Genomic DNA, 16756 nt, shown 5'->3' on the forward strand with positions numbered 1-16756 from the left:
CAGAAGGTGGCTTGGGGAGATAGTAACTCCTGCTGTGGGCTGCACGAAGAGAACTTCATTCTTCGAGGCTGCCAGGCTGCCACCCCATTGCAAATTCTAAACTAGCACAGGGAATGTAAGGTGCATGGGCAGGGAGGAGCTCATTGCTGTCAAGTATGTCACTAAGATCCTTCTGGGATGCGCTACTAATAAATCAGACGACAAAACAGGGGTTTGGCAATTATGTCCCTATTGCCTGTAAATGTCTTATTTATTTTTTTAAATTTGGCAAACACTTAAGCTACAGACCAACTTACTCTGTACCTGTGTATGAAGTCAACTGAAAACTATAGGTGAGAGTGAACTGTTTGAAAATGTCTGTTCTGACTTCCAGAGCTGGCTTTTACAAAATAGAGTTTGACACTGTTTCCTTTCCACTGAATGATGCAGAAGGCTTTGGTATCAGAATTTCTAGAAGGTCTGCAGCTAAAGATGAAAGAAGCCTTGTTCTAATTACAGACTTGGGAGACTCCTTACAAGTACCTGCTCAGCTGGCATTTTGTCTACGCAGGCATTTTGTCTACAAAGTATTGGAGATACATGGAAGTTAAGAAGTCACACGCACTGCAAGTTTCAAAAGATGACAGCTTGTCATCTCACTGTATTGCTTAATGGCAATGTATGCTGTTATGGAAAATTCCCACATTTTATGTCAATAGAGCACGCCCAACAGAAAACATTCTCTTTTTGTAACTTCTGTTTCCAGGCCTTTGAAGTAATAGTTTGAATCAGGTTTGATGCAAATTAAAAGCTTCTTAAGTCATTTTATCCAGTCTAGTTGCTATGGCAACCTTTAAAAAATGAAACACAAACAGCTCCAGTTTCAGTTCTTTCATAAACTTTTTCAGCATGCTTTTTCATGCGGATTTTCGAAATTCCATTCTTATACTGACTGCAAGATCTTTGATCAGCCTGGATGTTTATACAGGTTTGCCACAGTGATTTAAAGGAATAAGAACAATGAAACAAAGGCTGCATGTTTATGGAGGTAATGATTTATTTATATATTAAATTGAGTGTTGCCTTAGTTTTAGAAACTATGTAGTTAACATGTTTTCCCAGAAGCAGCATCCATCCTTGACTGAATTTTGTAAAACTACAATCAATTTGTGGCTTTGCAAACATTCAGTGACAATTGATAATATGTTGCAGGCAGTTTCATCCTTATGTCACCAACTTAAATCCAGACTTGGCAACAATAAAATTTATTTTCTTTTTCTTTTTAAGAAACTTTGGAAGTTGAAAGGCAAGTAATATGATATTTCAGTCTGTGGTCAAGTCTCTGCAGAGGGTTCCAATAAACCACTGTCTAGCATTGTATGAAGATCTACCTAAAGTATCCTAATTAGACTAGTGTAAATGACTCAGGTGGGGAAATACAAGCTTTCCTTTGACCAATTTAGCAATGTGTGACACCTGTCACCATTACACTTCTCCAGTAAGATGTGTGAGCTGATCTGTTCTAACATGTAAATCTCTTATCCTTGTTGAAATGCCATAATGGCACTGCTTTATAGCAGGGTTGTGTTTGAGAGAACCTACCAAGTATCGGGAAGGCAGAAGCAAAGTCTAAACTGCAAGAATACTTGCCAGTATCCTGACTCCATGTCACCAAGGGTTTTGGGCAGGCTCTGTTATTCCCATGTCCCTGTTTAGCTAGGAGAAATATTTGTCCATAGGAGGGCATATGACCTGGAAGGAAGTCAGAGAGTGTTCCAAACAGGTCCCCAGAATAGATGACTGGGAATAGAAACAAAGAGCCGTGTCATGGATTGTACTTGACCATTTGTAGATATAATCAGAGAGATTTGAAATAACATTTTTGAGGCAATTGTCCTAGGCATTGGTTAATAATTTACTCATCTGTCTTCATATACCTGCTAAGCTACTTCTCATGCCAGACTTATCTTATGGCTAGACAAAGCAGAACTATACAGTCAGCATCTTTTGACAGTACTTGAATTTACTTTTTTTACTCTAAAAGTAGATTGTTGCTATTTTGCCTTTTTTTTTTCCTTGAAGAGACCAGTGGAAATGAATTTTTGCTCAAAGTGCCTTGCAGAGTGTAAGAAAGGGCACAAGAAAATTACCACTGGTTGATTAGTCTTATAAAATTCATTGTCCTTGAAAACAAAACTGGACCTAAACACTCTGCAGTCATAACACTCTGCAGAATCAGCTGTACTTGAACAGTAATGTGATGCTGTAAAATTCCAAATCCATTCTGTATTTGCTCCCTCCCACCCAGGTCATTGCTTGTGCTGTTATTATTACAAATCAGGTTATCTGTTGAAAAGCTCCAATGGGAGTACTTGAAATTTTGTTAAGAAAATGGTGGATTCTTATTCATGTCAATTTATAAGTACAAGAACAATTTTCAAAAGACAAAGCGACATAGTAGGTCTAATGTTAAAAGTGGACTTGTGAACAGTTTCACAGGCACGGTCAGGCTTGTGAGAGTATTGCTGCTGTGTTAAGTTTTGACAGTGACCATGGTAACTTGTGTTCTTTTCAGCTAGGCATCGCCTGCCTGATTCATTTCTCTCCATTTGTGATGTGTTTCTCTGTGGTGTGAATCCATCCTTGTCCATTCTGTCACATCTTCATCTTTCTCTTGCTGCTGCTTCAGGTTTCTCTGAGCCTCAGGTAAGCAATCACAGGGAGCTTGTGCCCCGTGATGTTCAGAAAGTCCTCCTTCGTGCAGGAGGTCTTTTCAATGATTTTTAATTTGGAACTCGTGCTCCAGGACACACTCCTCCTCCTCTTCACCCCCCATCCTATAGATCCTCCTTTAGTTATAGTAGTTGAGTACTTCCATAACGTTTATAACTTGTATCTTTACAAGATTCCTATATGTTAAGAAATTGTGACTTTAACAATGGTGAACTAAAACAGGAGGAGACTAAGGCTGGGCTTCATCTTTTCATGTATGTCTCCATGGTTAAGGTTTTACTCTGCGACAATAAAAGAATAAAATCCTCACCTATTCAGTGTTCCATATTGCATGTGGGCAACAAGTAATTTGTAATGGTTTTTCCAGGTGCTAGACATTAGTTTTGTTTGTTGTCAATGACTGGTTTCAGATTTCTGCCTTCCTCATCAGAACATTGGCCCAGCTTTAATGTTCTTATTCAAGAGAATTGCTAAAAGATTGCTATTTTCTTCCAACATTTGAATGAAATACAAGCAAAAAGCTGCAACAGGATGTTGTGTCAGGAAGCAATTAATATGTTTTCTTGTTAATGTAGACAAAACATAATCCTTTTTTTTTTTTTTTGCTGATCCCCTAAAAGGCATGACTTTTTTCAGTCCTGTTGGTAGTAATTTCTGTCTGTAAGTTTAGCTGCAGTACAGAATCTCTTAAATCAATTCCCAAACTTTTGGAGCATTGGTCTAAAATTGCTTGATTTCAACTTTTGATTAAAGCACTGTTGGAGGCACTGTTTAATAATGTTCCACAGACCATCTTCCATGGTCTCAGGGCCTGTCTGTTATTTACGGACCACAGATGAGGAACCTCCCCGTATAAGTAGATGCTGATCTGTTTGAATTACTTCATTAAAGCTGTCAGCATCTAAATGTGTGGAATACAGATGTTTGTGCTCTGTGAAATCCCTGTTAGGGAACTTTTCAAAGCCAGCTTGTAAATTGTGGACATTGTTGTATTCTTAGTTTTACAACCTGCTGGCCACAGGGGTTTTTGCTCGTGAAAATTGCAGGAAGAGAGGGGGGAAATTAAATGGAAATGAGGAGAACCATTTGCTTCTAGTCACTTTCCATGTCTGTAAAGATGTTATTTGTGCAGAGTTGTAGACTGCTGGGAAGAAATTTCCTCCCTGAGTCTAAGCTACCCTTTAGGAAACAAATTACAGTGTCCATTTTTTAACATATTTGATAGTTTCAGAAGCATTCTTTATTGGTCTAACAAGGGTCCTGCTGGGCGATTTAATGCAAACTAAGGTACACTCAATATCATTTCTCCCATTAAAGAAAAGTGCTCTTCCAAGCTGGGGGCAGGAAGATTTTCCTCTGGAAAATAGTCAATCACCTCAAAACTCAGCTGCCTGATGTTAAATTTCAGTACTAAATTGTCTGATGCTTGCTAAGGCCATTGAAGTTAGGCCAGTGAAATTTTGTTGACTTATGCCAGTAATAGACTTCACTCTCCATATCTGCTAAGTGCAAAAGAGCACTCTTCCTAGTTTCAGCAAGCCTCCATTCATGCTTCCACTCCCAAGATACGCAAGCAGAACTTAACATGACAAATGCTAGGATTCATGTGGCCATGCTGCCATTTGCGCATGCAATATTTGCAGCCTTACTAGCGAAGGTGAAAAGAAAACTTGGCTCATTCCTCCAGTAAAAGTGTCAGATGCACGCTTCTGCTTTTTTGGCAGTTACATGGTTTCTGAAAGAAAAGATTACAGAGGGGTACTGAAACAAGGTTGTTTATAAGTTTATAATACGGCTCTTTCTGCCCCTCTAGTGGTTGGACTAAGCATAACTGTTCAGTGTTTACAAGCCTTGGTTTTATTAGCTCAAGAGGTGTGACTCAAGGCAGAGATCCAGGTTTCAGACCCTGATGGAGAGATTGCTCAATGTGCGTGACTTCATGGCAAACTTGCAAAGCAACTGATTAAAGCACAAAATCCTCTAATGTTCAGAGAGTTTTTCCAATGTATTTGCATTTAAGGTGATTTTTTGCAAACATTTCAGGAAGCTCCTGTAGTGGCGAGAGCAGCCCTGTTCCTCGAGTGTGCACGCTTCGTTCACCGCTGTAATCGTGGCAACTGGCCTGAGTGGATGAAGGGCCACCATGTGAACATTACTAAGAAAGGCCTGTCCCGTGGGCGTTCTCCTATCGTGGGCAACAAAAGGAACCAGAAGCTGCAGTGGAATGCAGCTAAGCTCTTCTACCAGTGGGGAGATGTAAGTGTGTGTTTCTCGTCTACTTACATTAAAAAATATACCAAAATGTAATGGTAATTGGATCCTGTGCAGAATTTCAGTTCCAGTAAAATGGGGACTCATAAGCCTCCCTTCCAACTTGCACTTCACAGCCTGCCAAGATCAGCTCTTCTCCTAATGGAAAAGGGCTTTGTTAGGATGTAATGGCGTCCCCTTCCTTCTTCTCCCCCTGCTCTGTTCCCTCTGAGGATCCATTTGGTCCACTCGCCTGTTTCCAGCATTTATCATATGTGAATGCCTAAGGAAGAGTAAGCGCAGGGTGTGTGATACTACTTGCTTTTTTCTAGCTTCCAAATATTTTAGCCCAGGGCTGCTTGAGCTAGATGTGGTGCTGTATATTTAGTAATGGATTTCTCTTTGACTTACTTGTTCAGTCTCTCTTTGCACCCATACAAACTGTTAGCACTCATCATTCTTTGGCAAGGAATTCTATGGGGCTACTATATGTCATCTAAAGAACTGTTTCTTTGTTTTGAGCTTGGCTCCTTCAAGTTTTATTTGATCGTAATCTCTTACCATACATGAACTAGGCAATTGCCCTGTCTGGCCCTGTCAGTGCCGCTTGCAATTTCTTTGGAAGCCCACAAGGGTATACCTGCTGAAGGCTGACGCTTATTGCAAGTCATTGCACACAACTCAGAATAGTGGAAGAAGTTTCTCTGACCGCTATGGTGCCTGTTACATATGTCTGTCTGGAAGTGAGCTTTGTGCTTCTCACCTCTTTTCACAAAACCAGAGATTTTTTCAGTGAGCGTCATGATCAAAAAAAAACAAAACAAAACAAAAAACAAGAAGAAAAAAGACATAAAATCCAAGGCTCAGGGGAATTTGAAAACCATGTATTCTGTAATCTTGGGGTACTTACATAGTCTATGCCAAAAAAGCCTTGCTGACCCGTATTCTCCTAGGTTAAACCAACGCATGCTTCTCAGTGGAGCACATTGTAGGGAACCTTGAGCTAGTGCTGACCGTGTCAGTACATTCCCACCACAAAACTCAGCCCAGGGGGAGAACCTAGCTTGGGTCTGAGCACCCAAGCTAATAAGCTTTGTCTCTTGGCAGCTCTCCTCCTTCCATTTCTGTACCTAATTCAGGGAATGCTACCTGGGCACCCTGCTCTCTGTTATGTCTCAAACACAGGTGACTATCTTAACAACAGCACAGATACCAAAGTTCCTTGAAAAAGTACATAGTGTGAATGTATTTGCATCTATATTCCATGAAGTCACCACCTTAGCCTAACCCCTTTGAGCAATCCTTCCAAGTGGAGAACATATGATTACATAGTCCCTGTATTTTTGCATGCACTGCTGGCAGTCAGGGCTATCCATCTGTTGGTGGACTCTATACCTCTAGACATTCCTTTTCTTCAAATTCTGACAAAATGGGAGCAAGCAAGTCAGTAACCATTAGAAGCCAGTTAGATTCCCCATCAGCTGCCATTTTTAGAAACTGAAATAGCCTGACCAGGAAAAAGTCCAGGAAGGTTTTCTTTTAGAAATGTTAAGGTACCACTATATGATGCAAGATCACGAGAAAGGAGCCAAGGAAATCCGATGGCAAGCAACTTAGCAGCATTCTCTTCCCCTTAACTGTAGTGGCATCGTAAGGCATATCTGGATGCATTCTCCATGCTAGGAATAGCATGTGTTTCCTAGCTGCTTAGGAACATCCCAGAAGGGAAAAGCATTACTTTCACTTTACTGTAAGGCAGGAGGAGATTTGGAGAATAGTCTTTACCATGCAAATTTCTTCTCTTTTTACTGCAAGGTGTCCTGCCACCCATGAATATTTCTGTTTCTTCTCACTGGAGGCTAGGACAGTATAGTTACCCACAGCATCACCGGCCCCCAAACAGACTCATACTTTAGGCTTGGTCTGCATCTAGCACTGCTGAGATGCAGTTCCTTTATGTCCTTTATGCTGAATGCTGGGCAGGGCTGCTCCTCTGGCACTGCTTTTACCTCCCAGAAGCTGTTTTAGATGAAGGTGGCTGCAAGTGTAAGCGGCAGCCACTAGCCAAGCCTGTAGGGCTGGGACCCTGCAAGCTGTGCTCCTCAGATGGCTGCTTTTGTTGGCTCTGACCAGATTCCAACCAGATAGGGTGAACCATGAGGAGAAACAGCTTTCTGTTGCTGTAGTACAGGCATCTGCTGCAGAACATGCTGCCGTTTCTGTGTGTTAACCTGCCCGTTTCACCATGGGCAATATCAGCATGAAGGGCAGAATGACTATGCACTCACATAGCTCCTAAGCAGCTCCAGTACCAAGAAGATGGGATACCTCCCCCAGCCCATCTCTGCCTCCATGCTACCAGATCCTTGTCAACACTACAGCACACTGTCCTTGCTGCTTGGTGGCAGCAGGGCTGCTCCTCTGGAAGGAAGATCCTTGGACGAAGAGAAAAGAATGTATTAGTCTCTGAATGCACCGAGGCCTTGTTCTGTTTTTTTCTTGCAGTGAATCAGGCTGGAAATTTGTGCTAATTATGGATCCTTGCTTGTCTCTCATTGCTCACTAATTGTGATATACAGTGCTATTGTCAAAGTTTAGTGAGACCAAGAATGAATGTAAAACCTTTTTACCCCACCCAACTCCTTTAATTCAGCCTCTCTAACAGCCATCAGAGGGTAACAGTGGTAAGCCCTTTCCACATGAGGTGGGATTTGGACTGCCTAACAGTGATCAGCCTATTGAATCATGCAATATCACTTGTTATGCTGTCTTTTTAAATAATACAATGTTAAATCTATGCTGATCAGGCTAGTTTGTCATTTCCTTTCGCTTCTTCTGTTAAGAGGCATTTTCTTTTAAAGTGTGGCATGCTCCCCGTTTGCTAGGAAAACCAGGGATAATTCATGCAGATAATACACGTTAGGAATTCTGTGCTCATTAGTTAGGATGCTGTGGGATTATGTATGATTACTTTAATATTAGGGTGGACAACATAGCATAAATAATATGTGATAAATTACTGCTTTGTGGAGAGGCAAGCAGAATATTTCTTCCTTTAAATGCCTGAAACATGAAAGGAGAAAAAAACTGAGAGATGCGGAGTTTATTTAGCAATGTGGAGGCTCACAGATAGCTGAGATTGGCAACTATTTGCATCAGCTTGCAAACCACAACAATACCACCTTATTCTCTTCGTGTAGCAGTCTATGCTCTTCATTATTGCTGGATTTCACAGGAACTGCTTAGTAGCAAGGAAGAAGAGCTGTACCAATACCTGTTTGTGACTGTTTATCTATTTCTGCTTTGCTTCAGCCGAGACAGGAAAATTATGTAGTGCTGGCATGCCTTCGGTGCTGACTTGTAGAAGATTCAGAAATCCTCTGTAGTATCTTTCTCTGAAACTATCCCAAAACCAAGGAGGCCAAATGGCAAGTCCTGATGAAAACTCAGTAATTAAACACATTTCCTCCCTTGCAAAGTGATGATATCACAGGATGAAGTTTTACATACATGTCTGTGTTCTCTTCACCTATCTGCAGCAAAGAAAATGAAGAAAATCCTTAAGAGCTCTGAAGTGTCTTAGCAGGAAAGCATTCTTCTTGCTAACGCTCCCTCATCTGTAGCTTTGCTCACAGCACCATGAGGGCTGTTTACATGCTGATAATGATGCTGGCAAACAGCCATAAATAAACGATCAATGCATTTCTGGAGAATGTAACAGTATTCAGCGGAAGTCTGTCTGTGTTCTCTACGTGGATCCCCTCCACACCATTACCCATGCACCTTCCCAGCTTTTATATGCATATTTTCAGCTCATTTTTGGAAAGTGCATCAGGCATTCTCTCCTTTAAAGATGGAAGCAGGCTTTCCCATGGGCATTCAACAGTTTTGTGGAGGAAACGGGGACTGTTACTGGATTTCTAAGTCACAGGATAGTTTTTTAAACGGAGTTTAAGTTCTTAAACAGTTTCTTCAATATTCTCGGTATTCTCAGACTTAGCAAAAATCTGGCACACATATATCAAGGGGAGAAAGAAAAGTGGAAGAAATTCATAGAAAATAATGACCTCATCTCCTCCTGCCTATCATGTGCCGGTTTGGGGATTTTTTTGTTATTTAACCAAATCTGCAAAATTTTTCATCCTGAAATTTGACACTGCAAATTTTGGTTGGAAAAAAGGGGGGAAATAATTATGGTTTTGGTAGCAATTAATCTTCTATCATCCCTTTCTCTACTTTACTGCATTTCACAGACAATAAAAACAAAGCCAGGTCATTCTGTTCTGGCCAGAACATCTCCACAGCCTGCATGGGGCAGTGCCCTTGACCACCAGTGAGTTGGGCTGCAGTTCTCACCTCCTTGTGCTTTCTCTTTCTCCCTGTCTGCAGGCAATCGGTGTCCGCCTCAACGAGCTGTGCCACGCTGAGAGTGAGAGCCCTGCCAACCTGCTGGGCCTCATTTATGATGAGGAGACCAAGAGACGCCTGAGAAAGGAGGATGAGGAAGAAGACTTTTTAGATGACAGTAAGGAGACTCCCTTTACTACAAGAACCCCCGCTTGTAAGAACCTCTGCTTTAGGAGCACTTAATTTTTCTTCTCTTTTCATCCTCTTGCCACCCAGCTGTATTTCCCAGTCCCTCACCTTCACCCCAGCTTCCTCCCCTATTCTTTCCGTGCCTGGATGACAACATGACAGATGGGTAGCAGCACTGAGAGACTTTGAAGGAAAAGGGGGTCAAACCAGGCAGTGAGTTGCAATTCCTGTATACTAGCAACTGCGATTATAAGCAGGGCACTAATTTCTTGTGTCTTGGTGTCACCTGAGTGCCAAAAGTGGTTCAGACTCCCATTCTTCCCAGTTATTTCTGCCAAAATATTTGTGTAAGATCAGCTGCTTTTCTGTTTCTTAACGTTGAAGAGTCAACTCCTCCCCGATGTGAATTGGCACAGCTCTACCAAAGGCTTTTAAATCTTTACTTCAGTATATTTGCCTGATTCTCAGGCAGAAATATAGCACAGTGGTATAAAAAGTATCATTAAAAATGTGTATAACAACAAGATGACTAAAACACACACATTTGTACATGTGTGTACATAAGGGGGGGGTGTGTGTGTCACAGATCACTGATTCTGAAAGTCTAGATAGGCATGCAAATTATAACATGCCCTGTGAATCAAAATAAATTAAGTCAAAACACATACTGTTATAGGTGTAGGTGAAGGTGGTAACAAACATTATGTCCTCTCCAGACACCATTTGTATATACGTTTGTGCTGTAATGTACTGGTTCCTGTGTACATGTACTGTTGTTCGTCATTGGATGTAGTGTGCTAGCACTGTTTATGTATCTTCTGGTTTCTTCTCCTGTGGTTCTGGGTTTGTTCTTATCACTGCACAAAGGCCAACTATGGAGTAGAGAGGAGTAGGTGGGAGCAGTGAAATGGCATTTGTGTGAAATGATCTCAAGAGAAGGTGTTGGCCCTAAGGTAGACCTTCACATGTGCCACTATGTGGTGTGCCAGCACTAGTAGCTACATGAATGTGGGTGGCTGTTCTGGATATTTTATTAGCCCGTTAAGAGATTATACCTGAAGCAAGAGAGCACACCCAAAATTTTCCCTTTCCTGCACCATGAATGACTTTTGAAAGGTGAAGAACAACTGCGTTCCATGACCAAGTGACAGGGTAGTCTTTCTTGTCCCTGTTCAGCCACTGATAAGGCACTCATAAGGGGATGCGGACCTGCTTTCAAAGGGTGGTCTCAGACAAGCAAACAGAGAGAACAGGTTGTAGTCTAGAAAGCCACGTAAAAGCTCAGGTACTCTCCTGAAAGCCAGCGTCTGAAAATAACCGATCTGCATTCTTGCTGAAGGCAGAGATTTTTCAAAAACTGCCCTGTATGCTGTAGGGAGTAGACTGAGGAGCATAAAATATGCAGTTGGATATTCCTTTACACTGTACGTCTCATCTGTATTTGATAGTTCAGATTATTGTAGTCCCTACAAAGTCCGTAATTCATTACTGGTAATGTGTACAGAGGAATTAGCAAGCATCACAGGATTAATCTGGTTTTATCTGATCCCTGCAGTGTCTTCTCACTTGTTTGGTTTGGACTGTTTCTTTGCAAAAAGTAATTAGATCATACATAATGGAAAACAAGTGAAAACATAAATCTCTCTGAAATATATGTAGATAGTAATACAAGGCATTATTAAAAATAGGTGTGGTTAGTTGTTGTCACAACTCATTTTTTTATTTACTTTTTTTGCTGTCCATTATCCTAAATAGTATTTTTCAAATTGATCAAGCACTGAAGAATCCTTCGTACTTTTCAAGCTTTGAATGGCATTAGATGGGTTACAAAGTGTAGGGCTTTTGAAGCTGATTGTTTAGACTCAATTGAGACAAAGCTTCAAGTATTTCGATAATCCCTCTTCCCTTTCCCCCTTTGTTTTAGGTTAACCATTTGAATGTATAATTTGATTAAGCAGTTTGATTTTTTTTTTTTTTTCTTCCCCTTGATTATCTCTAAATAGCACTTGGATTCTGTGCACAAATAAAGAAGCTTGATTTCAAAAGACGCTGTCTTTTCCACTTACCAGGGTAGTAGTTAATAACAGGCACAGTACCTCTTTGCTGGCTAGTCATAACTCCATGCATTTTGAGAAATTTTACTGTATTTTAAAGTGGTTCTTTTCTAGAACTGCAGAAGATTTGGCTGAATGCAAAACTAAAGGGGAAGAATGGTGTCTACTTCTTAACCTGTATTTACTTTAAATGAGGTGTATACAAAATGCTGTAAGATCATTTTAGTTTAGTAAATACTTCACCATAACATACTATAACATACTATAGTACACTATAGTGCGTTAGTACTACTGCATGTGCTGGTAAATACATGAATTGGTATTTGTTTAACTATGTTCCTTTTAGTGTAGGAAAAGTAGCATAGATAGAAGTCTGGGTTTTCCTCTTTTTTAGTGCAGCTTGCTTTGTGCACCATATGTGAAAATGTCCATCACCTCTTGGTTCCAGATTTTCTATCATCTCCTTGCTCACCCTAGAAATATTTATTCCTAGGCACTGTGAATCCTACCAAATGTTGTTGTCCTTTTGCACTGAAAATGGCAGCCTGTCAGCTTCTTCTGGAGATAACCACTTTCCCCCCGGCCACGTACTGAGCCTCTTGTGGTAAGTGGAGAGGGAGCCATGCCCACAGAAGTCATTGGGCTCTGTGCCTGTCTGAGGAGAGGTAGGGTAGGCTAATAACTCAAGTGGATCTCTGATGCAGGGAGAAAGGAGCCATTGTCTGGTGAATAGGGCACATCAAATGGGTTGATTAAGAAGATAAGACTGTGGAAGCACAACATGTACTGGAAGTTCAAGAAAGTTTCAAAACAGAGAAGAGGGCAGCAGATGGATTAAGAAACTGAGTGTGGGGGACCTGAGAGGTGTGGGAGATGGACTGCAGGAGGTGACAGCTCATGTGCTACCTAGCTGATTAGGAGGGCCAGTTGACAGAGAACTGAACAGGGCAGTTAGGAGAAAGGGAAGAGGATGGTTTGTACAGAATTTGCTGGAGCTTAAAAGTTGCAGATTTTTGGCTTGGGTTAGACAACAGAACTGAAGGGACTGGGGGAAGAAAGAAAAGAAACAGAGACAAAGAAGCAAGGAAAGAAATAAACCTCCATGAGACTGAGAGAGGCACAGGCAAATCCTGGCATGAATAGTAAGCTAAATGACTGATTAGGTGACAACTAATTTTGTGAATAGCAGAACCCATGAAACCTGATTTCCAGTGGTTCAGTCTTGTGTGGATTCTCTTATGTCTAATAACGCGGCTTAACAGTGCCTTCAGCCTGTTGTTTCACAAAATACACAGGCACTCAGTTGTCTTTTGACAAATTGGGTTGAAGGTTACCATCAGCTTCAGAGGTGGTTAACATGGAATGAGATGAGAATTGAATGGCAGACATGCAGTTTCATGTTTTAAGCCTAATATCTTTAGGAAATCAGGATAAAAATTATAAAGAAAGAATGAGAAGTTTCCAAGTGAACATGAAGGATTTAGCCCTACTATTCTGTTTTTTGTTAATGATAGACTGAGATCAAATTTTGCTGATGGCAATTGTGCTTGACAGGCTGATTTGGCTGGGCATTATTGTAATTAGGTTCTGAAATTGGTTTCAAAGGCTGTAGATGACCTATGATGAAGTGACTCAGTCCCCAGGTATGCAAGAAGGGCAATTTGAAAAAACAGGGATAAATTCAGCAGGTTTTTACTACATAATAAATGACTGCATCCAAAAGCAGGATAATACCAGGGTTTAGAATTCAGGTATTTTTACTACATAATAAATGACTGCATCCAAAAGCAGGATAATACCAGGGTTTAGAATTCATCTCAATGAAGTAGTTAGGCTTGGAACTAAGAATATGTTGGGTAATGAAGGTCAACAGAAATTTGTCCTTTTGTGCCAGATAGAAATGCAACTGATTAATAGCTTTTCAGACTTGTACACAGGAGAGAAGGAGGAGGAATTATTCTGAGATGCGTAGCCAGAAGAAACCATAAGGTCATGTTATGCAAGAGCCTATTAGAGAAAATGGCCGTAGAGTGCTTCTTTTAACTTTGTACGGGGTGTGGGGGGGAAAGAGCCAACAACACTCCAGATTAAAATATTAAGTCTCTGTATTTATGGAGTGATGCTTCCTTTCCAAGAGAATCAGGTACATAATGTTATGGTCCATAAAGCTGAAATTCCAGTAGAGCAAATCTCACTTCCATTGGTGTTTGCAGGCATACCTGTTCCATAGATATGAGCACAGACTTAGCAGTGTTGAAGAACTGAAGCATTTGCAACTGAACTAGTTGTGGTGAACCAGTTTAACTACCCACAGTCCATCCAGACTTACCAGGCTGAGGGCATAAGCACCCTTACCTATGTTTGAGTGAGGTAGGCAGTCCTGACTGAAGTTTCAATCAAAGCCTTTTACTGAAGCTGGTGGGGTAGACACAAGCTCACTTTGCAAAGGGCTGGGAGTGACAAATACATTCTCTTGAAGCCTACTGCTGCCACCGTAGAGCCAGAGAACTGGAAGTTGTCATTTGCTGTGGTAGGAAGTCATTCTTTTTAGCTTAGCAGTTGCTGAAGATAGAGTCAGACTAACTGTGTGCTAAGAGAATGTATTTCATTCTGTCAGTTAATTTGTGGGGGCAGCAATTTCCAATGTAAGCATGTTGACAAACAGCTAGGAGGAGTAATGTGTTTAAACACTCCATGGAAGGGAACTCTGACCATGCCCTAGGATGGCACCTGTACTGCCATCGTGGCTCAGTTTATGCATGCTAATTTATGAAGCTGCTGTAATTCAGACAGATTTGATCACAGATTTTTATCCTGAAATGCTTTAGTCTTTGTTTCATATCCTAAACTGTGTTAGATACATTTTCAACTATTTACGTGGAAGTTTTCAATGCTAGAGATACTACACATCATTATTTTAGGCACCCACCTTTTTATATCCCAGGTTTTCTTATTGAGCAAAGTCAAAGTATTTCCGTTATGGCATTCAACTGTTAGCTTTTCTGATAATCATTTATGATAATTTTCCCTGGAGATGCAAAGCTGACTGCAAATGGTTTGGGACCTTCAGCTGGCGTTAGATAGGCTAGTTAACCCATTTAAGCACAGCTCAGTCTAGAACATATGTTTGAGAAAATCTTTTTTCTTTTTCCAAACCAACTCAGAGTAGCAGACTTTGTAACTACCCAAGTAGCTCCCAGTAACTTCTATAGGAGTTTTGTATGCAAATTCCCATATGAGATCTCTTGAGCCTACAGAATTTTATCCGGAATAACTGTTTTGGATCATTTCAGTGACGTTATCATTCACATTCATCAGCCATTTACTCAGAGCAAGGAGCTTTGTGTCATCTTAGATTTCAGCTAGTTATGTTTTGGGTGGGGAGTCTCAAAGCTGATTACATCCCCAGTCAAAAGGCACAAATTATGTTCTTAAAGAGCCCAGCATTTTAACTGTGTTTGCCAGTGTGGGAGTTCACAGTCTTTCTTTCACTTTTTCTAGCTGTGGTTAGAGAAAGCGGATGATAATCCATAGCTTGTGGAATCTTAGGACTTTTGCTTTTTTTGGCCCAAACTGGTAGCCAGTAGGTGGCACAAATGGTGCCATTTCTGTTAACAGGAGAAAATGATGGTGCAAACTAGCTTCTCTCTGGTGCAATGCTATTTATTTTCCAGAATTTAAGTGCAGCAAACATTTTTATTACTCCCTGTTTTCCACTGTGTCCTTTCAGCCTGATCTGCACACAGAAACCTTGCTCTGGGCCGTGCTGGCATGGCTGTCGCACTGTCAGCTAGGTTTCTCTCAGCTTTTCTGCCTCTGAAGAGTACAGTGGCAACACGTTCCCTAATCAACCACAGGGAGCCTTTTGGAGTAGAGACCTAACCATCCACCTGGCATCTTCGGCAACAGCCACCTTTTATTGCCACCTATCCATTAGGGACCATTTATGTGTTTTCCCCTTCATAAGCCTGCAGACAGGCAGTGTTAACTCAGCAGTGTTAACCAGAAATGTGTGTTAACACCTGTTAACCTCAATCCTGACACCGTGGCTCAGCAAGCCCAAAGAGTAGTTGGATTAGAAAGTGTCAGGGTAGATGGAGAACTGTGTGATAGAAATAAATTCTCATCTGAAGCTATCTTCCTGAAGCTTCTATTGTTGCAGTGAAAAGCATACTGCTTGCACATCTGTGTGGTCTACGTTCTGCTACAGGATCTGGAGAGCTGCAGGCTGCGTCTGGACCCTGAGATGGACCGGCACAGGTATGAAAGAAAGATCAGCTTTGCTGGGGTTCTGGATGAAAACGAAGATTCAAAGGATTCCCTGCACAGCAGCAGCCACACCCTCAAATCTGAGGCTGGCTTCGAGGAGAAAAAAGGTTTGTCAGCACAATAAGGCTTTTGTATTCTCAGGGCTTGTGAAGTGGCGCTTGATTTTATGTTTTCATTTGCATAGACTCTGTTAAAAAGCAGGCGGCCATGGAGTCACGTGGCTTTGAATCATTTCTGAGACGCTTCTGGCCTTCAGGGTTCAATATAACAAATGTGAGAAGCAAAGATGTTAAATTTTATAAAACACTGCTATGACTGAAACCGATTGAGAGCATTGCAAGATTTCTAAAAAGGAGGATGCCTTCCTTGTTTGAAACTGTCTCTCAGTGAGATGCTGAGAGAAGCATCACTATTTGATTCACTTTAAAAATAAAGATCAAAAGTGTTCTTGTTTGGTTTTTATTCTGATTACAATTTTTCATTTTGGGAAAACCACAAATAGGAGGGAAGATTGGGATCTTTCTGTGAAAATCTGTACTGGTTTGGAAGTCATGGCATCTCACAGAATTAGTGTTGGTCACTTGATCTCTTGGATTCTTTGCTACCACATGAAAAACACACACCTATGTGGCTTTTGATGGCTAGCAGATTAATGTTACCAACATACTGTATACTGTACAAGCAAACCTCAAGCTCACTGTGTTTGCTGAGAACAGCAGATTGTTTCCATTTTTGAGCCATCTCATGCAAAACTCACATACTATCTGATGGTACAAGTGTTGCAATACAATATACAGTCATCGTGCGTATTTGCAATTAGAATTAGAGGCTAAACTGCCAGACAGTTACCTGTAAATGATTCTCCCTCTAACAGGTTTTCTAGAACTGTTTAAATTCTGTCTCATAATAGCCATATAAAGGTGCAGATGTTTGAA

At 41.0% G+C, this 16756-nt stretch overlaps 1 protein-coding gene across 1 annotated transcript in view; it reads left to right on the forward strand.

The window, feature by feature from the left end:
• Window positions 1–16756, forward strand: part of LOC104083239 (protein unc-80 homolog) — a gene marked incomplete at its 5' end in the record, with an annotated part of 109269 nt that overhangs the window by 27032 nt on the left and 65481 nt on the right. The window contains 5 exon segments of the mRNA XM_009586655.1: window positions 4756–4968; window positions 9352–9487; window positions 12046–12127; window positions 12129–12156; window positions 15763–15928. Of these exon segments, the coding sequence (XP_009584950.1) occupies window positions 4756–4968; window positions 9352–9487; window positions 12046–12127; window positions 12129–12156; window positions 15763–15928 (625 nt within the window).

This window comes from Fulmarus glacialis, unplaced genomic scaffold (genome assembly GCF_000690835.1).
Source record: "Fulmarus glacialis isolate BGI_N327 unplaced genomic scaffold, ASM69083v1 scaffold26731, whole genome shotgun sequence".
Classification (NCBI taxonomy): Eukaryota; Metazoa; Chordata; class Aves; order Procellariiformes; family Procellariidae; genus Fulmarus; species Fulmarus glacialis.